The sequence below is a fragment of the Brachyistius frenatus genome, unplaced genomic scaffold (assembly GCF_029030835.1).
Source record: "Brachyistius frenatus isolate BFR_SWC_R1_liver_20210118 unplaced genomic scaffold, ASM2903083v1 Contig_250, whole genome shotgun sequence".
Classification (NCBI taxonomy): Eukaryota; Metazoa; Chordata; class Actinopteri; family Embiotocidae; genus Brachyistius; species Brachyistius frenatus.
In genome coordinates this window covers 80,001-105,616 of record NW_027210849.1, presented here as the reverse complement: position 1 = coordinate 105,616, position 25,616 = coordinate 80,001, and the positions used below count along the sequence as shown (strand labels likewise).

The following is a 25,616-nucleotide window of genomic DNA, read 5'->3' as shown; positions in this document are numbered from 1 at the left end:
GTGTGTCCGTTAGAGTCCTTCACTTGTGTGGGAAGATATGCACATGTGAAGGTACACACATGTACGCATGGCTGCTTCATGTGCCCCCCCCCCCCCCCTGTCTGTGAGGAAGGACCAGCTGATAAAAGGTTAACACTAAATTCTTTTGATTCTAGATTTGCAGATAAATTTGTCCTTCAACAATAATCTGTTAAATAAAATGTGGAACTAAAATAAAAACGGAGAAAAAAAATACACAAAATGAGACAATTTTCAAGAAAATAACAAAACTCAAACAAAGAAAAACCACCAAAAAAAAAAAACTATGTTGAATGCTGGAAGAAATAAAATATTAGCGAGTAATAAAAAACTGTAACGTGAGAAATAATACAGAATATCAGAGGTGAAAAATAAAATGAGAATGAAGAAGAATAAATTGTTTTAAAGCAGATTTAAAGAGATTAAATTAAGAAGTAGAGGTGAGATGTTTGAGAAGCTCAGTTCAGAAACAGCTGATCACTTCCTGTCTCCCAGCATCACTATTGTTTATATTCATGTTATGAGACATTTGTTCCTCCGGTTTAATAACAGCAGGTCGTGAACTGAACAGGAACCTTTTACTCCACTTCAGGTACGTTTGTTCGTTCTGATGATTCACCTTTTGAAACACTTAAACCTTAAATCAACTACTTTGATGAAAGTATTTGGTTCATAGCCGACTTCTCACTAAACTGACTGTTGGTAGTTCGTTCAGATCATTTCTGCATCGCGTTAATCCACATTAATCATTTTGAGTTTGGGATTAAATCTGATGAACAAAGTGATTGCGTTGCTTCCTCTCAGACATAATCAGTGGACACCAATCACAATGTGTGTGTGTGTGTGTGTGTGTGTGTGTGTGTGTGTGTGTGTGTGTGTGTGTGTGTGTGTGTGTGTGTGTGTGTGTGTGTGTGTGTGTGTGTGTGTGTGTGTGTGTGTGTGTGTGTGTGTGTGTGTGTGTGTGTGTGTGTGTGTGTGTGTGAGTGTGACTGTGTGAATGTGTGTGTGAGTGTGACTGTGTGAATGTGTGTGTGTGAATGTGTGTGTGTGTGTGTGTGTGTGTGTGTGTGTGTGTGTGTGTGTGTGTGTGTGTGTGTGTGTGTGTGTGAATGTGAATGTGTGTGTGAATAAGGTGCTGAAGCGCTACCTAAGACCATCTACATCACGGGTGGGCAATTAATTTTTACCGGGGGCCACATGAGCAACCCGAGCACTGCTGGAGGGCCACATCGACAATATTTCAATTAAATTTTGCTCAATATTATTTTTGATATACCGTAAGATAAAAAATAATAATAATAATAATAATTTCATTTTACCTAACTTAACTTTATACAAAAGCAGATTGCTTTTGATGGTTTTATTTAAACTCTTAATCCTTAAATATTTATATTAGGCTATGTGAAATTGAAATAAGAAAACAAAAACAATCATTGAATCACTGCAATTTATTTTTAACTTGTTCACACTTTAACTTTGTTCCACAAACAAGGAAAAACAACAAACAACTTAACAAGTTTATAGAAATACTGCAATACAACAAACAATAACTTGTTATGTTTTCCACCTCATTTGACCTCTTCAGTGTGAATAATCCAGTCTGTTCTGGGCTTGAACAAGGGCATTGAAATCTGTCTGAATGTCTGAGGTGGCTGTGCGAAGGACAGCTGAGAGGTGCTCATCAGTAATAGAGGATCTGTGTTTGGATTTGTTGAACTTCATCACAGAAAATGTCTGTTCACATACATAGGTGGATCCAAAGAGGACCAGAATCCTCTGAGCATGCCTCCTCAGGTGTGGAAAGTTCTCCTCTCTGAGGGAGGAGTAAAAGTCCAGCAGTGAGACTGACCTGAAGTGCTCTGCCAGAAGTAGGTCAGACTGCAGGTCAATGAGCTCCATCTGAACATCGCTTGGTGCATTGTCCACACTGCAGTTGAAGGGAGAAGAAACCATGTGCATTTCACTCTCAAGAGTTTTGAAATCTTGAAATCGCCTCGAAAACTCTCCATGCAGTGCTTCTAACTTGCTTGAGTACTTGTGGAGGTGATCGGCTGATCTTGTGGCTTCCTTTAGTGTTGGCAAGTGGGTCAGCATGTTGTCCTTCACTTGGCTTGAGAGAAGCTGCAACTTTCTCATGAAAGCCGTCACTGCACTGTACATCTCATGCACAAAAAGGCCCTTGCGCTGCAGTTTGACATTCAGTTCGTTCATGAGTGCAGTCACATCCACAGCGAATCCGAGGTCTGCCACCCAGTCTTCATCTGAAAGTTCTGGGATGTCATGTCCTTTCTTCCCACAGAAATTCTGAATCTGGTCTCTCAGGTCCCAGACACTTTTCAGTACTTTGCCCAGGCTGAGCCACCTGACGTTGCTGTGGTAGCTTATGTCACCATGTTCACTCTCATTTTCCTCCAAAAGTGCAACAAATTGTCTATGATTTAACGCTCTCGCTCTGATAAAGTTAACTGTTTTACTTACAGCATCAACAACATGGTTCATTTTTAACACTGTCTTACACAACACTTCCTGATGTATAATACAATGCAAAAATGTCCATTTCTGCACAGGGTTCATTTCTGTCACTTTATCCTGCATCCTCTTTAAAAGTCCAACATTTTTCTCCGTCAGATTTGGACAACCATCTGTTGTCACACCTGCCAGCTTGTCCCATTTCAGTCCTAACATGTCCAAACACGCATTTACCTCTGTGAACAAGTCATTACCTGTGGTTGTCCCTTTAATTGACTGCATGGCTGCCAGCTCCTCCGTGATTTGAAAGTCTGCAGTTATCCCACGTAAGAAGATGAGCAGCTGGGCGGTGTCACGTACATCGCAGCTCTCATCCAAAGCCAGCGAAAAACAGTCAAAGTCGGCCGCTCTGTTCTTCAGCTGAAGCTCCAAGTTTCCAGCGATGGTCTCAACCCGCCTCGTTACAGTGCGTCGGGAGAGTGACACCTTCTCAAATGCGCCCCTCTTCTCCGGGCAGATCAGCGCAACAGAGTCCAATAAGCACTCCTTAATAAACTCTCCGTCAGAAAACGCCTTACTTTTTCTGGCGATTTTGTGAGAAATGACGAAACTTGTCCTGACGGCTGCATCTCTGGGGGTGAAATTTGGCAAAAAGTCCTTGTTGGGTTTGCAGTTTTACCATCAACGCATCAGCCTCCCTTGCGCGCTCTTCATCAGACAGATTCCGGTATTTATCCTCGTGCTTCGTCGTGTAGTGGCGATTCAAATTATATTCTTTAAACACAGCAACCTGCGTACCACAAATTAAGCACACGGCTTTACCTTTAATTTCTGTAAAGAAATACTTAGCAGTCCATGTCTTGTTGAAAACACGGCATTCGTCATCAACTTTTCTTTTTTTAGCGTGAGCTGACATCTCGGGGGTAACCGGGCATCACTGGTCGCTGTGCACCTTCACTCACAGGTTACACACGGACATACGTCCATAAATAACACTTTTCAAAATAAAAGCAGCACAGTTGTATTGCACGCACGACATAGATGTTTTTTTAAATTTATTTTGTAATTTGTGATTGCCGCTGTTCACATTCACTCACAATCACGCACGCGCATACGTCCACACGGAAGTAATACAAATAACGCTTTTCAAAACAAAAGCAGCACCGTTGTATTGCACGCTCAACATAGATACTTTTTAAAAATTATTTTGTAATTTATGATTGGCCTCACGCGGGCCGGACAGGGACGCACAAAGGGCCGGATGTGGCCCGCGGGCCGCAAAATGCCCAGGTCTGATCTACATGCACAATCATGTGACAAATGTTTGAAAGTGATGAAGAGCAGCGGACTGTCAGGAGACCAGAGTTGTAGCCTGCGGTTGCCATGGTTTCCTTTTTGACATTACCCAATATAAATTAAAATAACCTATTAGAGGGATTTTTCTTTCACTTCATTTTCTCACTTCTTTTTTTTGTCATGAAAGTAAAAGTATACAATCTCTGTGTGTGTGTGTGTGTGTGTGTGTGTGTGTGTGTGTGTGTGTGTGTGTGTGTGTGTGTGTGTGTGTGTGTGTGTGTGAGACTGTGTGTGACTGTGTGTGTGTGTGTGTGTGTGTGTGTGTGTGTGTGTGTGTGTGTGTGTGTGTGTGTGTGTGTGTGTGTGTGTGTGTGTGTGTGTGTGTGTGTCTGCATATTTATTTGTATTTATTTATTTGTTTCAGTGGGATCTGAAAGTCTGAGATCATGAAGATATTTCTGTTTCACATTAGTTTAAAATTTCAAGTTGATTATTTATTATTGATCCGATCAGCTAAATAGTTTAAGTGTAATAACAGCAGTAAATAAGAAAGTAGTGAGAGCATCACGTTGAACGGAGCTGCAGCAGTGAGTCCTCCGCCCCTCCGTCCGTCCCTCTGTCTGTCCCTCCGTCTTCACGGGACACATCCAGGTGTTTTGGAAGTCGTCGGAGCCTAAAAAACAACGACGACATCGTCTGCTGACGACAAAATAGAAGTTTGAAAAGAGGGTTTGAGCTGCAGTTATATGAAACGTGAGTGTAACAGGAAGTGGGCGTGGCCTGTGACGGCTGTATTGATTCAAATAAAATGATTTGTCTTGTGCATAACCCAGTTCTCTAAAAAGCTCCGTCGGCCCTCCCCACATGTTTGGACCAGTTTGTCCTCCTGAGAAGGAGCTGAGAGACGCTGCTCGTCCTCTGAGACCGCCGGACATCCGTCACACGATGCTGGCTGATTTGGGTTTTGTGTATTTGTGATGACATCAATAAAACACTGCAGACAGGCTCAATAATATTCCCAGAGTCAATGCATCAGTTGCAATTATAGGTTTAATTGTTTTTCTACTAACTTCCGGTGATCCCTTGTGGATCTATTGTCCTGGTTCTGTGTTCGGTTCCGTGAGCCGTTCTGCTGGTGAAGGACAGCTCGTCGGTACAGTTCAGCTTTTGTTAGATTGAATCCAGAGAAGAAGTGAGTTTGATCACAAACACTTTCAGATTTCCAGCATGTACACATGAAATAAATAATTCACAACAGACTGTATTCTGGGAACATGAAGTATTTATTAGCTGCTCTTGTTAACACCCATAAGTGGAGGATCAACGGGTCAGGAATGACAACACATCCAACACAGTTCTGATTATATATGATACGACATCGTCTTCATAGGAGCAGTTATATACGTTACAGGAGGAAACAGATGGAACTGAACAGACGAGCAGCTCCGAGCGAAGGGACGTTGATCTGATGCTGATATGGGAGTTCAAACTAAAGTTGATCAATAGGAGCCAAAGAACTTCCTTTTTGCTTTTAACATTCAGTTTCTTGTTGCATAAGTCTGTTTGGTCCGGAGCTTCAATCGTCTGCGCTGTGTTTATGGTTCATAAAACTCATCTCAGTAAATCCAGCGTTACGTCACCTTTGTTTACGTGTCTCTTAATATTTGTGCTGTTCTGTATTAAATGCCTTCTGTATGTCGTGAGAGATGCACTTTACTAACACTCATCAATTTTGGAAGATACGATTATATTATATTACAACTATAAGAGACATTAGCTTGTTTTGTTTTTTTACAAGTCACGTAATGAGGAGTAAAAAAATAAAATCTAAACCCAACATTCAGGGATGGAAAGGCACAAATGTATGAAAGTACCCAGCTGAACTTTTGCTGCAGTTATAAAACTACAACTGAAAAGATGAAGAAATTAATAAAACCCATGAAAAAAAAGAATCAGGCAAATTCAAAATATGGATCTTTGAAAGTCGGTCTGCAGGACAGATGTTCTGCAGCGTTGTTATTAGAGCTTTCCAATCTGACGGCTTTATTCTCATATTAAAGTGAAATAATCCGGTTTCATCCCTGTGTTCTGACGACATTCAGACTGATCTCTCTGATAACTCCACAGTGTTGTAAGTACAATCCTCGAAAGACGCTGCAACACAAAACTACAAATGTCAACATTTATCCACCAAACAACGCAAAGACAACTGGAACAGATGAAATATGTCAGAATAATCAGACACTTTATTCAACCTCACAAACACCGACGCTGTGATTCATTTCATTGACTTAAATGATATTTCGTACATCTTCCACACTCTGATGCCTCCAGAGACCACAACGTTATCACACAACGCTGACGTGTCCATGTGAGCAGTACACCTCATCACATGACCAGTTTGAATGTCTGAATGTGTTTCATAGAGACGTTCTTCACCCTGCAGCGCTGCACAAACTTCAGTCCACAAATCACATCATCCTCTCGCTCTTCCTCCCGAGTGCAGCTGTAATCTGCAGAGCTACAAATGGAGGAATAAGGCGGCCATTTTGTGCCTTTGTAGTGCGTCCACTTCCTGTGTTCAGCCCTCGTCTTTGATGTTGTGGGCGAAGCCGCTCCAATCAATATGCCGGTGGTGTACACGCTGTTTCACTCTGCACACACACACACACACACACACACACACACACACACACACACACACACACACACACACACACACACACACACACACACACACACACACACACACACACACACACACACACACACTCGGTCTCACTCGGTTCTAATTTACACTCCGTCCCCTGAGAGAAACCAAGAATCATATTCATATTCAGCACAAACGGAGATAAATGCTCCGCTGCTCCTTTTCTCCTGTTCTCTCCTTCTCTTTATGAACACTTTCCCCGCTGCAAACTAATCTCTCCGCCGCCTGTACGGCACGCTTGTAGTGTGTGTGTGTGTGTGTGTGTGTGTGTGTGTGTGTGTGTGTGTGTGTGTGTGTGTGTGTGTGTGTGTGTGTGTGTGTGTAAGAGATAGTACTGGGGTTATTCAGACGGATGTGAACAAGATTATTCTCTTTCTGTCTCCGTGTTGAATAAGGACACCAGATGGTCGACTGGGGAGTTTTTTTAAATGCTCTCACCTGAACTGATGCCAGATCACGCTTCCACCAGGTGTGTGTGCGTGCGTGTGTTTGTGTGTGTGTGTGTGTGTGTGCGTGCGTGTGTTTGTGTGTGTGTGTGTGTGTGTGTGTGTGTGTGTGTGTGTGTGTGTGTGTGTGTGTGTGTGTGTGTGTGTGTGTGTGTGTGTGTGTGTGTGTGTATCTTCAGGTGATTTCTGAAGGAGGCTCTCCTTCAGTTCATCACAGCTTCACTTCTTACTGACTATGTTGCTTCTAGTACTTCGTGTCATGACCTCCTTCTTCCACCCTTATTACACTTCTTCCCACCAATTTTCTCGTGTCAGTGAAATGAATGTGCCACGGTGTCCTCTAGTGGACTGATGTGTGTATTACATGCTGTATCAAAGCCTTTTCATGTTTTTTTGTTGAACTCATGGAGGAGGAAGAATGTGTTCAACTTCTTGCAGGGCGACTTGTAGACTTTCTGATGAAGGGTGTGATTCTGAGTGAAAGATGGACGGAGAGAAACTTAGTGGCAACGCAGGTCATCAGCTGCTTCAACGAAGGACCTTTGTTGATGTTCGTCTTCAGAAAGTTGTCCCGGTTGTGTGAGGAAGTACAACTAATGAAAAGAAACAGATGGTTTGATGCGTGTCAGTAGAGCTAAACGTGAAAGAGCCCCGCGTTGTGCTGCGATGGCGGGCTGCAGTAGGTGGAAGTGTTTGGAGGCGGTGGAAGTTGGTGGCTCAGTCCGCCGCTGCGTCCACATTCATTGGTCAGTTTGACACTAAACATTTCTGACTTTATTTGTTTGACTTTAGCTGTCAGGTAGCAGCGCGAATCACGAATCTCCCTCCAGCCTCACATGTGTCATCTTAATTTTCAGGAGCTGCACTACACACTGACTTTATCACTGCAACGTATTCTAATGCATCTCTATGCACACATAAATGTTCACCAGGGGCCTCCAAGCTTTCTGTCCTCTGAGAACTACTCACATGGCTGAGCTCCACCCAAACCAGCTGAATCAGCTTCTTTTATGTGAACAATAACAAACTGATGCATAACACACACATTTTGTATCCCAGGAGATTAAAATCAACGGCATGTGCAGGTTGTTTTCTGTGTATATTCCTTCATGTTTTCAATTTAAGAGCCTTAAATTAAGATGAAATGCATTCTGCAGTGAATACAACTCCTGTGTGGCCAAACTGTTTTCAAAAGTGTCAAATACATCGTTCTAATATCAGATTTGACAAATAAAGTCCAGTGTTTCCCTTCAATTGGGACCCCCGTCCTCCGAACGGAAACACGTCAAAGTTCATCTGACCTGTTGCTCCGCCCCCTCCGTTGCGGTCCAGCTGACAAATATTGTATTTCTGTTATTGACCTAATTTCTGAGGAGCCGTTTGTTTCCAGCTCAGTGTGAGAGTCTCTGCTGTGTTTCTGTCCTCTGATCTCTGTGTCTCACTGTGGGCGGAGCTGCACTGAGCAGACCCAGGTGGAGGGAGGAGGGGAGATCGTCCGCATCGTTCTCTTGGACAAGTTTTTCTCCCAGTTGGTGTCCGTCTGCCTGTCCCTGTGAGACATAAAATGTCCCCTCCACACCTGATTCATCACAGCCAACCGTGCAGAAATCTGCAGGAGAATCCACACATCATAAATCACAGCGTCGTTCAGTTATGTATGAGCCGATGACTTATTTATTGCAGGTTCACGTTCAGACTCCAGCCATTAGCGCGGTGCCGCTGAGACCTGTCGTAACATTAAAGATTCATACAAAACAATCTATATTATTCATTTATTGGTGCTTTCCAGTCATTCATCAGATACCAATATACTTAACAGCCACTTACAGCTGTCAGAGTGTGAACAACCTCTGGCACAAACACATCTGGGTTCAACTGTGTGTTAATATCTGAGGTGATGCAGATTTCTAATGTGAGAATTTAACATGAAGTCAGGTGAAGCAGATCTGACTGAAAAGCATGTTGAGTGAGCTACCGAGCAGGTAAACGTTGTCTTTCTTGTCCGTTTTGTGTTTATTATTTATTAGTTTTGATGCAGCCTACAGACAGACTCAATACAGCCGGCTGTGTTTTAGTCATTAAAAACATGAATCCTCCTGATGATTTCATAATTATTTCACATAGAGTGTCTTTAGTGGGAGAAGGTATTTCTTGTCCTAACTGGAAGACCGCGGGGGCGGACGGTGATGTCGTGATGTGTTGTCCCATCAACAGTCTGCGCTTTAGTTGTTTTTTGAAAAGTGACCTGATTGTCTTTGTTTTTCTCCGACTGACTTCCTGCCCGGCCGATCTGTTCTGTTCGAGATTGTCACGATCTCCGTCTACTTCCGTCAGAAATAAACTCGCTGGATATCTGTAGCGGAGCAGCGCGGCGACCCGATTGACTCCGGCCGCGGTATCGGAGATGGAACCGCTGGAAAATAGCTGTAAGGCATTAATTGTCGAGCTGAGCGGTCGTGGTGAGAGGAGTGAGTCATTGTAAGCTTCTTTCACACTTTTCATGTGTGCAACTCCTGCAAATAGTCTGAAAATGAGCACCATTATCAGGTTTAAAATGATACTGCTTTTCTTTCATGGTTCAACTAGGTATCACGGCAAAGCGTGTAATAGACACGCCCACCCACTGAAGCAAAATGGGTTATTCTCACGCCGAGACAACAACAAGCATAGCTACTGCACGTTTTGCTTTGTCTGCGGGCGTCTCTATTACACGCAGGGATTTATAGGAAAACAAAACCTAGTATGTGGTTTCAACTATGTGCTTTAGAGGAAAATAAAACCCGCAGGTTTAGGATGAGAAACAAAAACATGAAAAAAACAAAAAACAACACGTTGTCACTTCCTGGATTCGAACGTCGTCGTCCCACATCAGTCTGTGACTTCCACCCCCGTCATCACGTGACATGCCCATTTTTACATACGTGTTATTCTCACGCCTAGACAGCAGCGGGCGTAGCTATTGCACGTTCGGTTTTAGTGGACTTGCGTGTCTATTACACGACATACCACAAGAACAAGTTGTGAGCGATGAAGACACAAACCTGTGTGGGAAACATCAGGAGATGTTGTCAAATATTAATTTGTAGTATCAGCAGGACATCTCGTGAAAACTGGATCACCACAATATTTGAAACAATAACGATATCAAAGTTTGAAGCGAAGTCCAAACTGCGTCATAATTCAAACCAGATGAAGAGTTTCAGTTCACTTTCTTCCTCCCGGAGTACACAGCCTCCACTTACCTCCCAAATATCACAGAGATTTACTGGGGCCATAACTTCTCCCTCTGCCACCTCTCCTCCTGACATCTTTATGGATGACCCCTCGCAGGACTCTCTCAGGCTCATCCATCACACACAGGCTCCAAATAGAACAGCTTACGAATGCCATTAAAACCATTATGGGCTGATAACAATCTCCTCACTTCATCCTGCTTTCAGTCATAAAGAAGTTCTATTAATTCTCATTTCATTACCTTTCCATATTTCAGAGAAATGACCGCGGCCTCCTCTCTGGGTGACTGTATCCCCGCTTCTATAAAACAGAGCTCTTATAGTCACAGTGTGTTTCTGTGTGGAGGTTTATCGAGTGGTTTTGGAAAGATGCTGCATCTTCTCAGGGTTCTGATTTGACCCGACAGGTAGACTTCCTCGTGGTTTTCTCCCCGAGGGGAGGCGACATGCAGCCAAAAGAAAGACGAAAGGAAACAGAGGGAAACGTACTCTGAGGACAAACAGAGTTTATTCTCTTTATTATTTTTATATTGAATTCTTTATCCAGGAAATGACCTCATCATGTGACCACATCACCCTCCAAAATATCTGCAGCTTGAATTATTTTACCCAGAAATCAGTGTGTTTTTGTGTCCTCTGTTTAACACTCAATAAACACAATGATTCTTCTGTCCAGCAGCAGCAGTGGAGAAGAAACATGTTGTGTTCAGGAACAGCTGCAGCTTCCTCACACGCTTTAATTTGAAAATCCTTTCAGTCGGCGGCCCCGCCCCCTTCCTCTACGGAGACAAGATGGCGACCGTTCAGGGTGGAAAGTGTTCAGCGTTTCACACTTCTGTTTTTGGAGCGTTCTGATGCATCATCCTGGTAGTGGTCGTGTTCTGATGCTTCTGTACTGACAGTGTGAACACACGGATTACAAATGCATCCTTCCCACCAGGCAGTCACAGGTCTAACTCAGAGACATTCACACCTGCGGCCAGTTCAGGATCTTCAAATAATCTCACATGTCATTAGAGGAGAAAGAACCCACACAGACCTGAGAGGAACCAACCCAGAAACCTCCCTGTTTTCCTGGACTGGTCATCATCATGAAGTTCTGGTCGCTTTGAATAACTTTAGTTTTAAACATCTCTTGCTTGTTAAAATATCTGTCATTTAAAGCATCGAGTTTCTTTCAAGGTTTTTATCCGTTTAATGCATCTCCCTCAGCTCAGCTCCTCCTTTTCTTTTTTGTCATTCACCTGCTCTGGCCACGCCCACTCCGGTCCCCGGCAGGCAAACATCGGACCATTAGGTTCGAACCACTCAGGGCAGCTGACAGCCAACAGCTCTGACTGACCGCACATCTTCTGTGTGGTTGCACCTTTTCATTTTGCATTTTTAATGAGCAGTCTGGTCGGCCGACCTGCAGCTCACTGAGAGTGTTTCCATTCATTATGGATTCACTGGTGATTATTAGAGAAGGAGGGGAACTCTGTGACACAGCTGCTCATATGTGTATTCACAAGAAGTCTTCAGTCCGCCTCTTTAATTCCCACATTTAAACCACACCATGAAGTCCAAGGACCTCTGGGGTAAAACTGTTTTCCACAATAACTTTAAAAACACAAGAAGGTTTTTTGCTAAATTTAGACATCCAGATAAACTGAGTGATTGATCAGGAAACGTGAGGGAGGAAACCAACAATCAGTATGACAGACTTTTAGAAATCCTCTGCAGAGGTGGGCGAGCCTGCAGAACAAAAACCGTCCCAGCAGGACTTCATCAGCTCAGCCTGTCTGGTAGATGGAAGATGGAGTTAGCCAGACAACTTTTAGCCACTTCTGTTATTTTCCATGTTCAGATCCACACTGGAGGCGTGCATGAAAAAACGTTTTCCCCTCAGAGAAACGTCTCTTTTGTACCAGTTCATCTTCGACCTCCTCTATTGTTGTCTCACTGTGGATGAAACACTCGTTGAGGTCGAGAAATATCCCGAACTGTACGACCCACAATTCTGTTGTTACTAGATGGCAACATACCATCATTCGTTTTTCCATGTTGTGTGTGATGTTTATGCTCAGCGACACCTCCTGTTGACGAGCGGCACGTGATGTTAAAGGGGCTGACAACGATTCTCCTCTTTGGACTGAACTCCAATCAAACATCAGGCACTGCTCATGCAGCACGGTGGGGGCAGTATCATGGTATGGGGCAATTATTCCCTCAATCCTGGATGAGTGCAGTCAAGACAGAGAAGCAAACCGGCACCAGAATACGTAAAAATGACCAAAAGGGTCGAACCAAAACGATGCTGCGGTGACTTCAGACTGTCTGACCGGCCGGGACTCAAACCCAACACAACCGCTCTCAGGTGTTTCTAATGGAGCTGCAGATAATCAACAAGATGAATGAAATAAACTGACTAACTCCATGTGTGCCAAGCGTGCAGAGACTTTTTGTATCGACTCTTTTACCAGAAGATTAGTGCATTAATGTCACACTTTAATGTGTAATACATTAAAGAAGGTGTAATTATGTGTGCAAAGTGAGAAATACTAAGAAACGGTCAGGAAGTGAAGAGCATGTGAGTATTAGAGATCGTGATAGTTTTCATAGTCTTCTGAAGGACTCCGTCTCCTCCTCACGCTGAGTACAGAGTGTCTTCGATGCCTCGGGTGTCTGTGAACGACATGAAAGTGGCCATTTTACTCCCCCACACCTCAGAGGAAACACACTCGTGTTTCTGAGCGTGCTGCGTTCAGGCTCCGCCCACAGTCGGCTGTTTCTGCTTCAGAGAGTTAATTGAAGATGACCTCACAGATAACGGAGCGTTTGTGTGTGTCGTTCCTCACAGCTCTTCCTCCGTTCCCCTCCGGTAGTTTTCTCTTTTTACCGAGGTCATAAACACTCTGCGGCATCCCTCCCATCTTTACTTCTTTCTGTCTGATCATCGCTGCGTTTTTGAAAGGAAGTGGCAGTTTCCTTGGAAAGATGAGGCCATGATGTTGTTGTATGATATTTCTCTGCTGTCTGTCTCATGTCCAAAATGTCTGAAGTTTGTGGACAAATTTAACAGCGATCATTGCTGGATGATTGCACATGTTTTGCACATTTTCTGTGGATTTATTTCCCTTTAAGTAGCTACTATTTTCTTTGTTATCTATCCAGCAGTAGTTTGAAATTTTAAACGACAAGATAATATACTGTGAACATATTTGACCCAGATTAGTAAAAATAACTTAAAAGCAAAATCACTTTAGACCTGTTAAAATTGGAAGAAATTATAAAAATATTGAATATGTAATTGTTAGGCCTTTTAACATGTTAATAACTCATGTAATTGTATTAATGAAACATTCACAGACTTGCAACTGACTTTCAATTTGTCAAATTCTGTATTATTTTTTTTAAATCCTATGACCAGTTTGTCACGTTAGAGGAGGACAGGATACTCGAGACGTCCTAAAAGTGAGACAATGACATGAATGCCTCCAATTCAAATATGTTTAAATATTTCCAGATGTGGTGCATCACTGAGAATAATCACTTAGAATCTAAAATAAACAGATTTCAAAATATGACTTTATATGGTCTCTTGTGAACGGTAAGTTGAGCCACATGGGAGAAAACTGTGCTGCTGATTATGTTGAAATAAAACTGAATATTCTCATGTCTAATAACGCTGCATCAAAGCAAAATAAATTCATAAGGGTGTCTGCATTTGTGCAAACTAAATATCTGTTAATGTTTAGAGGAAAAAGGAACTGATGGTTTCACCTGTTATAGAAGATGTTTGGTCTAAAATTATAAATGTCACATCGTTTGTGACACAAAGTAAGAATGCACTATAAAATTAAAACTTTTATTTAATAATACTTTGATAATAGTAATTATACAAATATGTGTAGTCATGTACAGGGCAAAAAGCAAAATGTGTTTCCAGATAACGACTTTAAAGCAGACGAGTATTTCAGTGGCCGGTGTGATTTACAGGGCTGTAAATATATCTTTCAGTTCAAGAAAATGTATAAAGAAAGAACTATTAGTTCATATGAAGGCTGATTTAATGTGTTTGTTAGCTGAAGGGGAAGTTCTGTGAACGGCTCTTGATTCTTCTAATTCTCATATTTAATGTAAAGACTGGCTGTAATTAAACCGTCGGTCTCTTCTGTTGTCGATGTTCAGAGTAAGCGGATGTTTCTTCTCTCTGCTCCTTTTCAGTCATGAAATGTATAAATAAGAGTTGTTGTTTTGATTGTAAATCATTTTTCTGTTCATATTTTCTGTGAATTTGTGCATTACCCTGAACGGAATAAATACAAATGAAGAGAAAATGAAATAGTTGGAGGAAATGACCTCACTGCTGCCATTTTAACAAACATGTCCCCCAGCGGTTTAGAATTAGCATCATGCTACGTTCAGAAAGTACAATTATGACTTTTTGAACATAAAAATGTGTTTTTAAAAGTGCTTACCACAGCGATACTATCTGACTGAAAACAGACGGCTCCCTTCACATCTTTTGGTTTCCCGTCTCTCTGCAGCCAGAGAAGAGAACGTGGCCACCTTCCGCGGCTCCGAGTACTTCTGCTACGACCTCTCCCAGAACCCCATCCAGAGCAGCAGCGACGAGATCACGCTCTCCTTCAAGACGTGGCAGCGCAACGGCCTCATCCTGCACACGGGCAAGTCGGCCGACTACGTCAACCTGGCGCTGAAGGACGGCGCCGTCTCCCTCGTCATCAACCTGGGCTCCGGCGCCTTCGAGGCCATCGTGGAGCCCGTCAACGGCAAGTTCAACGACAACTCGTGGCACGACGTCAAAGTGACGCGCAACCTGCGGCAGGTAAGGGGGGGGGGGATGCTGATGCTTTCTGCAGCCTCATCATTAGGATGGTGTTATGAGTTTTCTCTCTGAGTCTGCTTTAACATGTTTGTGACCTGAAGGAGCTCCAGTCTCCGTCCGTCTGTTCTCCGTCCATCCGCACATCGCTGCACATTTCATCCTTTCACTCCTCCTTCCTCCTTATCTGTCTGTGGACACACATTTAATGGAGCGATTAGACGGAGCGGCTAAAAGCTCTGCTGATTACCTGAAGCTGATCTCAGGTCTGCTGCACCGTTACTCACTAACCTGCATGTTGAACAGAAACTTTTAGCACTGAAAATGTGTAAATGGAGCGCAGACGTACTTCACAGTGAAGGTACAAGCTGACAAGAAGTTTTTACATTGCATTTCAAAAGTATGACAGTTCTCCAGTGAAATTTGATGTTTTTGCTACTTTTGGGATTTAAATCAAAATCTGAAAATTACAAAAAAATGTATATTTATATGCACATACTGTATATTTAATCATTTTAAAGTTGCGTTTGTGAACGTTATGAAGTCAGATTCTGTCCGTCACCATCTTTACTAGTTTGGAGCGGTTTGGAGCAGGAAGTGACCATATTTGGACGAGCTGGGGGAGGAGCCAGCGGTGGATCTGACCGATCTGATCGGAAACCTGACGATACTAAGTCCCGCCCACCGATAGCTGTAACCTGACTGCACCACAGGCCTGTCAATCAAACAGACACGCCCCCAAAAACAGGTCTTCTTGAATCTTCTTTTCTAATGAATGAGGGATTATTTTCAGATGGACCTCCAGAAAACTAAGAAGAAGGAGTGACTTTAGCTAACAACACCGAGATAACTGATGGACACATTTTATTCACTTTGGATTTGATGAGAGAAGTTGAATGGGAGTCTATGGAGCCGGAGGCTTTTTGGAGCCGACCTCTAGTGGCACTCGCTGGTATTGCAGCTGAAGACACTTCTGGATCGGAACCATTTTACAGACCTGAAGCTACGAACTCTTTTATATCCAGTCTGTGGTTGTGTCCCCTTTGTTTTAGTGCAAAAGTGAGTTTACAGATGAATTTCAAAGGAAATAAAAGTGACAAAGATAATATATTTGTTTCCATAACTTCATCAACTCTACAAACGACTGAGGAAACACAACCTTCAGTATCTAAAACTAATTTGACTGAAGTAGCAAAAACATCAAAGGTCCCTCTTTTTGAGGGCAGTGAACATCGCTGCAGAGGATATTCAGTGACCGACTTCTTCATGTTCTGGAGCGGATCCAACGACCAACAGGCCTCAACCAGGTGACGAGCTGCTAGACAGAGTTGCACTTTTATTTCTATCAACACTTTAGTGAAACCAACACAAATGTAAGAACTTCTGTAAGTTGAGCGTCAGGAAACATCCTGATTTTGGATGTTTTGGTTCCATCCTCTGAGGTCAGGTCTTCCCACCTCACCACCGCCTCCCTCTGTTCAACGTCACCTGCTGCATCTCCTCATGACTTATTTCATTTTACTAACATGTGTGCTGCTTCCTTCACTTTTTATTTGGTTTTCATTTAATTTGCTTTATTAACAAACTCACTGTTCACTCGTATAAACTCGTGTCTCACCCCCCCCCCCCTCTCTCTGCAAAGCAAACAGGCATCGGATTCGCTCTGGTAAACAAACTCCATTGTATGGTAGATATCATTCTTATTGTCATTCTTTTGGTTTGCTGTGAACTCCTCTTCCTCCACCTGGTTCATCTCCTCACATCCATGTCCTGCTTTCCTCCTGAGTCTCTTCCTCTCTTTAGTCTTCTGCTGCTTCCGGGTTTCACTTCAGATTTTCCTGTTGAATATTTTTGGTGGTAATATTGTGGAAACATCCTGCAGCGTACTACAGAGCATCAAGTGTAAAACTGAGATTACACAAGTTACCAACTAAATAAAACATGTAATATAAATGTGTTGCCATGTGTTGGCAACACAGGGTACGACGAACAACTAGAAAACAATCAGTCCCGTCAGTAGCCTCTTATGTAACATATGTAATGTTTACTACTCCAGGAAGTAGTCTGACCCTTAGCAACCACCCAGCAACAGAGAGGATTTCTAGTCTCCAACTGAATAAATACAGAAAAATAGAAACACTAAACTGATCAGCTAGTTCAGTCTTGTTGGAACAAAGATATCTGATGAACAAAGATATCTGATGAACAAAGATATCTGGTGAACAAAGATATCTGAAGAACAAAGATATCTGAAGAACAAAGATATCTGATGAACAAAGATATCTGAAGAACAAAGATATCTGAAGAACAAAGATATCTGATGAACAAAGATATCTGATGAACAAAGATATCCATGTTCTCATGTGTTTTTAACATTTTAGCTCCATGTCATGTGTTCAAACCAAACCGGTCCAGCTAGCCTCCTCTAGGATTGTAAGTGCGTGACTATCCGTGGTGTTACGGTACGGGTGCTCAGAGCGACCAAAAAGGACCAAAAGAGACCCGACTTCACCAAATGGGTCATTTAATAGAACTATAACAAGTAGAAACTACATTATATTACATATTATATGAAATCATAATTATATATTACCATTGAGAAGACCAATCGGATCTCTGGGGCGGAGCTACTTCTATGAAGGCCCAACACGGACTGAATTCTCCTCATTCATGCTCCTCTGTGTGAAAACATGAGGCTGCAGGAGGAAACCTGGCTGACCACCAACTCCACCAGCATTTTGGCTGCACAGTAATTCTACACTAATTTGAGACAGTTGGAAAAATGTGACAGAAGAAGTCCACAAAGCATTCGGTGCAGACATTAACACTTGGAAACAAAAGGGACTGAATGTTTTCTGAATAAAAACTGGTGTGTACATGTGTGATGCTGAAGGAACTCCAGGTATGTGGTTTGTTAGATAAGCCGAGCAGCAGGGGAACGCTTCACCTTCACCGGGTTGTTTGTCTTTATCTCGGCCTCTGATGACACTCAGCAGTATTTAATCTGCTATCGAAGAAAACAGAAGTCCAACTAGAAGGTCACCGAGAGAGCACCGAGCTTCTCCCGGGCCAAAAGTCTTCTCTGCTGTGATGTGAAACTCTGCAACCTGTGAGCCATCTGAAGCCTCACATCTGGTTCTGGTTCTCCTTTCTGAAACCACCGCCTCCAGGTGCTCCATAACAACTGCTTCCTGTTGTTATGGATGGATTAAAAACACATGAAGACTCACAGCTGGTTGTTAAAATTCGATTCACTTCTGATTCACAAGGTTCCTTCGACCGACATCGATTCTGTTCGGGATATTTCAGTTACAATACCAGTTTTGTTTGGATATGAAACAGAAATTCAGGGAAATACACAGTATGATGAGAGAATCAGGTATTAATGATCACATAAAAGACTCTTTAAATCGGCTCGAACCAGAAATTACTTTATTTTCCCAAAGCGGCAATTTCAGATTACAAAATGTATTTGTGGACCATTTTTCCTGTTCTGTTGCTGACCAGCATTTTTCCACCTCAGTTTGGAGTCTGTTTTTACATTCAGACTCTAAACTGAGTGGTAGAAGAGTGTTTAACAAACTGAAGCAACCAAACATGAAAAACAGTCCAAGAAAATTAAAAATACAAATATTTTTGTCATCTGAAAGTGCAGCTTTGGGATAATAATGTTCAATTTCTGGATCCAACAGGTTTAAAGAGTCTTGTTTCCTTCCTGTTTTTGTTTCCTTCCTGTTTTTGTTTCCTTCCTGTTTTTGTTTCCTTCCGTGTGACACTAACTCCTCACTCCTCTCTGGGTTCCTGAGTGTTTCTGTCTCCTCCTGCATGTTTCAGTTTCTTCATCAGTTCTGTTCCTCCTCACTGATTTATAATCACATCCAGTAAACACCACATGGTTTGTACATGATATTATTAATACATGTTCATCAGAGTCTGGAGCTAAAGTCTTATGAACCCTCATCTCAGACGGCTCCTCCACAATAAAGAAAATTGTAGGAGATTTTCTTTATATTCCACAACTCAGATGAACACGAGCAGATCAGAGAGTTTTAATCCACGCAGATCTGAGCAGCACTCAAACAACTCTGTCGGCCCTTAAATCTGGAATAAAGACGTTGCTTCTTCGCTCACGGTTCTCTCCTCGCCGCCAGGTGACGATATCGGTGGACGGGATCCTGACGACGACGGGGTACACCCAGGAGGACTACACCATGCTGGGCTCCGACGACTTCTTCTACGTGGGTGGAAGTCCGAGCACGGCGGACCTGCCCGGGTCTCCGGTCAGCAACAACTTCATGGGCTGTCTCAAGGAGGTGATGTACACCTCTCTCTGTTTACACTGGGAGGGAGGGGGGGGGGGTTACTGAAACCTGCAGGCAGCTCATCTACCTGTCACTCAAAGAAGCCCCGCCCCCCTTAATTCTGCAGGACTTTACAGAGTTTTGTAAAAATGTGTAGATTCGTCCGCCAGGCTGTAAACATGAAAACATACCTTCAGATTATTATTGAAAAGTTTGAGAAAACAGAGAAATGAAATACAAGATTGTAAAAAGACATCTTACGCTCCTTAAATCAACTTTGAGGATGTGAGAGTGAAACCACTCACACACACACACACACACACACACACACACACACACGCACGCACACACACACACACACACACACACACACACACACACACACACACACACACACACACGCACGCACGCACACGCACACACACATACACACACACACTCTCACACACACACACCACACACACACACACACAACGCACACACACATACACACACACACTCTCACACACACACACACACACACACACACACACACACACACACACACACACACACACACACACACACACACACACACACACATACACACACTCTCTCACACACACACACACACAAATATTGTCTCCTCAGGGTGATGATGTCATATATTGGCACTGGAGCCAGTTGAGTGCAGTAGGACGATAGGGACTTGGTTTCTCTGTCACTGTTCAGTGGACACACACACACACACACACACACACACACACACACGCACGCACGCACACACACACACACACACACACACACACACACACACACACACACACACACACACACACACACACACACACACACACACACACACACACACACACACACACACACATGCGTAGGGTGCACGGCATCATATGTCCGCAGGGAGAGGGAGGAAGTGGCGCAGTAGCCATTTAATCCCCCTCTGGCCTACTTCCTGCTCTGTGCCATGCTGGGCCTGTTTGCAGTTCCCTGTACCATCCACCCCTGACATACACACCCACACACACACACACACACACACACACACACACACACACACACACACACACACACACACACACACACACACACACACACACACACACACACACACACACACACACACACACACACACACACACACACACACACACACACACACACACACACACACACACACACACACACACACACACACACACACACACACACAGATATCAGCACATAATTAGAAACGTGCACACCCAAGCATGCACAGTAAGTCTGAGTCCTTTATTTCCTCCTCGTAAAACGCAGCATCGAGGATAAAAATGATGTCACACAACAAACACTGGACACTGAGGGCACACACACACACACACACACACACACACACACACACACACACACACACACACACACACACACACACACACACACACACACACACACACACACACACACATTTCATTAATATCCAACACAACTCAGCCTGAAAACTGCACCGGCGCTTCATCTCAGCCATCTGCACATTAAAGGAGAACCAGGACATGAAAACAGAGTCATATATGAATTCATCTTTCCTTTAAATAAATAAACTACTTCTGCTGACATCCAATAATGTTGCATAATAGTAAAACCATTTTTTATTTGACCCCAAATACTACACAGTATAGTGGAAGTGTATGAGCTGCATGTAAACAAAGAGGATTCATCAGGTTCTACCAGGCCTCAATAATATCACAATATACAACAATATTTCTGAAATATTAATTATAAGACAAAATGCTGAAACAAATTTGTTTAAATTAATTTGAAGAACCATTGCAACAAAATAAGCATCATAATTTTATCTGACAGCGTAAACAGAAGTTTGCCTTCAAATATTCAGTAAAAACTGAAAAAAGTTATTTTGTTTGTAAATAACAACAATAAATAACAGCCAGATTCAGATTCTATATGAAAAAATAACTGCTATCAGACAGTTAGCGCACAAGTTAGATCATATATAACTTATACTGTCATGCTGCGTAACGGTATGATGTCATTACGTCGATATGTCCGAATATTAACATCAACCTGTCCCTCTAGGAAATTGCGATTGTAATAATTAACGCAAATTCAAGCAAACTCCACAATATTTGTGGGAGCTTGCAATTTTTTTTAAATTCCCGCAATTATTTCCGCAAATATGTCGTCAACAGAAGCTGTGCTGAAAATAATGTTCTCTAAGTTTAATAAATCGATTTACTTTTTATTTTTTTTACTGAAATGTGATTTGAATATTGTCAAAGGAAATTATTACATATTTATTACATTTTCAGGCAGCATACTTTAAAAAAAAATTGCATTTTTCTTTCCCAAGTTGCAATTTATTTAGAATTCCCCTAATTAAAAAAAAAACCTCATTGAACATTAACAAATTACATCGCAATTCTTGAGAAAATCCTCAGAAAAATCAAACAGTTTTCGCAACTCTCACAAAAAGAACTCCACCCAGTTCATTCTTTGATGTGACTTTATGTAGAATTCATATTTACTCTACAAATGACTGAAATGATTCATTACAGCGGCACAAAGTGTTTTTGGTCTTCAGCAGTAAATGCAGATTATCTGGTGAGACACATTTCCTTAAAGTATTGAGGATGTAAACACAATACAGATAGTGTGTGATGAATAATAAATACAAATCTGAGTTAATATTCAAGGTAAAATGAATGTAAGCCATCGTGTCAAAGCTTTGAGATATAAAAACTGCCTGTCATTCTCCATCGCATCACATAATGCTCACACACAGGCCTTCAGCGGTAATCACTGGTCACAAATGCACACATCATCGTGCAGTCGCACACGTTGCGCCCACCCCATAATCGCAGGCCCACCCACCCACACATCTGCAGCACCCACCAGCTCTGCCTCCGTCTGCTGTCCACCACCTTCTCGTCCTCCACTCCCTGCTATTAGGGCTAATTTGCCTGCTGCCAATGCTCTTGTCCTCGCCATACAGAGAGTAGCATTATGGATAAATGTTTTGTTACCATGGTACCAGGTACTGGTTGCCCTTGGCAGCTCCTGCAACTGGCTGTCCCGTGATTATTATGCCTTTCATAAGCCAGCAATTACAAAGAAAGCCTACATCTCAAAACCTACAAAATACATAATGGCCTACAATAACACATAATTGCTATAATTGTCGTTGTCATTACACCTCCATCAACCACTCACGAGGCTTCTGGCTGCGCCGAGAGCCAACAAAGAAACACAAAGGATGAGTTCACAGTCTGAAGACTGAAGCTGAGCAGAAATACGAGCAGCGCTGACGCTTCTTCTCACTTTCTGACACAAATAACACTGTTTTACTGTTGTCATTCTTTATTTATACACTCATTAATATCAATATTTCTCTGCATTTAAAACCGTTTCACAGACAGTTACCACATTTGAGCAAAAAGGAGTCTTTGATATCAGAATCATATCGCTCGTGGTAATGCAGTGGTGCAATTTTCCAAATACTTTTAAATAAGAACTGTGCTTTAGTGAAATATTGAGGTACTCGTACTCAAGTATTTTCATTCAATGCTGCTTCTTCACAGAGGAAAACATCATGTTTCTTACTCCACTATATGTGTTTTACAACTACAGTCAATCGTTATATGTTTTACAATTTAAAAATCTCACTTGACAATTTTACAGAAAAAACATATGAACATCCAAAATGTGATGCATTGTTATAAATTCAACTGCCTAAAAATACATTTAGTTAAATCTCAACTTCCCTTCAAACACCTCTAACAGTTTAAAGCGGCACACACAATCATAATCAGTAAAAATAAATTCAGAAATATAATACAATATGACAGACAAGGATAATTTTGCTGAAATTTAATTCACATTTTCCTCTAAATAAACACTTCAGTTGGTGTTGTCCTTTCTTGAAGCTGGAAACGTGACTCATGGGTCCTTTACGGTATAAATTCAGGTTTCCATTTCTTTTAACATCTATTATAAAATAGGCACTACAGTATATGAATATTGGGAAAGTCGTGGTAGATATACACAGAGCCCATATCCAGCAACAGTGTGGTTTTTACTTCTATAAGTTTGTGATGTCACCAACTCATTTCATATAGCTGCCATCATCATGGCTCACTGTCCAACCTTTCATCTGGAGGAAAATACCAAGCGGTCGTTCTGTTGCAAATCTATCAATCTACAAGGAAACCTGTGATTGTCCTGGGCACATGTCACTCAGAAAAGGGTCAGCCAATCAGAGGAGAGGGTCAGTGACATCACTGGGCCTTAAAGACACAAAGCAGCCTGTTGTTGGTAGAGCTGCTGAGAGATGTAAAACTATAGAGATGGTCAAAAAAACACAGCTTGAGTTAGATAGACAGACAGACAGACAGACAGACAGTTACTTTATTAATCCCACAAGGGGACATTTTTTCGCTACAGCAGCATTATAGATACAGGAAAGCAATAAAATAACAGTAAAAAATATTAAATATAAAAATGCACAGTATATACAATAAACAGAATCAAATAAAATAATTAAATTAAATGAAAACTAACTAAACAATAGTGCAAAGGTTTTTTTTAATTATTTTTTTATTTATTTAAACAACCAAGAAAACAGACAACCAACGGTGTTATTGTTGTGTGATGGATTTTGCCAGAGGTGAGTTATTGTACAGTCTTATTGCGGTCGGCAGGAATGATCTCCTGTATCTGGAATGATCTCTTGTATCTGGAATGATCTCCTGTATCTGGAATGATCTCTTGTATCTGGAATGATCTCCTGTATCTGGAATGATCTCTTGTATCTGGAATGATCTCCTGTATCTGGAACGATCTCCTGTATCTGGAATGATCTCCTGTATCTGGAATGATCTCCTGTATCTGGAATGATCTCCTGTATCAGGAATGATCTCTTGTATCTGGAACGATCTCCTGTATCAGGAATGATCTCTTGTATCTGGAATGATCTCCTGTATCAGGAATGATCTCTTGTATCTGGAATGATCTCCTGTATCTGGAACGATCTCCTGTATCAGGAATGATCTCCTGTATCAGGAATGATCTCCTGTATTAGGAATGATCTCCTGTATCTGGAATGATCTCCTGTATCAGGAATGATCTCCTGTATTAGGAATGATCTCCTGTATCAGGAATGATCTCCTGTATTAGGAATGATCTCCTGTATCTGGAATGATCTCCTGTATCTGGAATGATCTCCTGTATCTGGAATGATCTCCTGTATCAGGAATGATCTCTGGTATCTGGAACGATCTCCTGTATCTGGAATGATCTCTTGTATCTGGAATGATCTCCTGTATCTGGAATGATCTCCTGTATCAGGAATGATCTCTTGTATCTGGAACGATCTCCTGTATCAGGAATGATCTCTTGTATCTGGAATGATCTCCTGTATCAGGAATGATCTCTTGTATCTGGAACGATCTCCTGTATCAGGAATGATCTCCTGTATCTGGAATGATCTCCTGTATCTGGAATGATCTCCTGTATCAGGAATGATCTCCTTTATCAGGAATGATCTCCTGTATCAGGAATGATCTCTTGTATCTGGAACGATCTCCTGTATCAGGAATGATCTCCTGTATCTGGAATGATCTCCTGTATCAGGAATGATCTCCTGTATCAGGAATGATCTCCTTTATTAGGAATGATCTCCTGTATCTGGAATGATCTCCTGTATCAGGAATGATCTCCTTTATTAGGAATGATCTCCTGTATCTGGAATGATCTCCTGTATCTGGAATGATCTCCTGTATTAGGAATGATCTCCTGTATCTGGAACGATCTCCTGTATCAGGAATGATCTCCTGTATCTGGAATGATCTCCTGTATCAGGAATGATCTCCTGTATCAGGAATGATCTCCTTTATTAGGAATGATCTCCTGTATCTGGAATGATCTCCTGTATCAGGAATGATCTCCTGTATCTGGAATGATCTCCTGTATCAGGAATGATCTCCTTTATTAGGAATGATCTCCTGTATCAGGAATGATCTCCTGTATTAGGAATGATCTCCTGTATCTGGAATGATCTCCTGTATCTGGAATGATCTCCTGTATCTGGAATGATCTCCTGTATCAGGAATGATCTCCTGTATCTGGAATGATCTCCTGTATCAGGAATGATCTCCTGTATCTGTCCTTGTGACAGCAGAGCTAGAGGAATCTTTTGGAGTTAAAGAAATCTGAAGCACTCGAGAGTCTAATGATATAAAAAAGCCTTTAATGTCTATTTTTTAAACATCTATTTGTCTTAATGAAGGCTTTAATGACTGAAAGACATGTTTTTAACTGGGATTAAATAGC

The 25,616-nt window shown here is 42.0% G+C and overlaps 2 protein-coding genes across 7 annotated transcripts in view; one reads left to right on the top strand and one right to left on the bottom strand.

Annotated features, from left to right (window-relative positions):
* nrxn3a (neurexin 3a) overlaps nt 1-25,616 on the top strand; it is a 146,159-nt gene that overhangs the window by 55,640 nt on the left and 64,903 nt on the right. For all 6 annotated transcript variants that reach the window (XR_011311936.1, XR_011311935.1, XM_069720765.1 and 3 more), the window contains exons 6-7: nt 14,702-15,003; nt 19,152-19,313. Coding sequence is in view for 4 of the 6 variants with exons in the window: in XM_069720765.1 (XP_069576866.1) it covers nt 14,702-15,003; nt 19,152-19,313 (464 nt within the window). In the remaining 2 variants the exon portion in view is untranslated. The remainder of the gene's footprint in view (nt 1-14,701; nt 15,004-19,151; nt 19,314-25,616) is intronic.
* On the bottom strand, nt 1,600-13,084 carry LOC138634117 (general transcription factor II-I repeat domain-containing protein 2A-like). The gene is made up of 4 exons (XM_069720762.1): nt 13,051-13,084; nt 8,382-8,548; nt 3,167-3,277; nt 1,600-2,991 (listed from the first exon to the last, which is right to left on the bottom strand). Exons 1-4 carry the CDS (start codon nt 13,082-13,084, stop codon nt 1,600-1,602), a joined length of 1,704 nt encoding a protein of 567 aa, XP_069576863.1.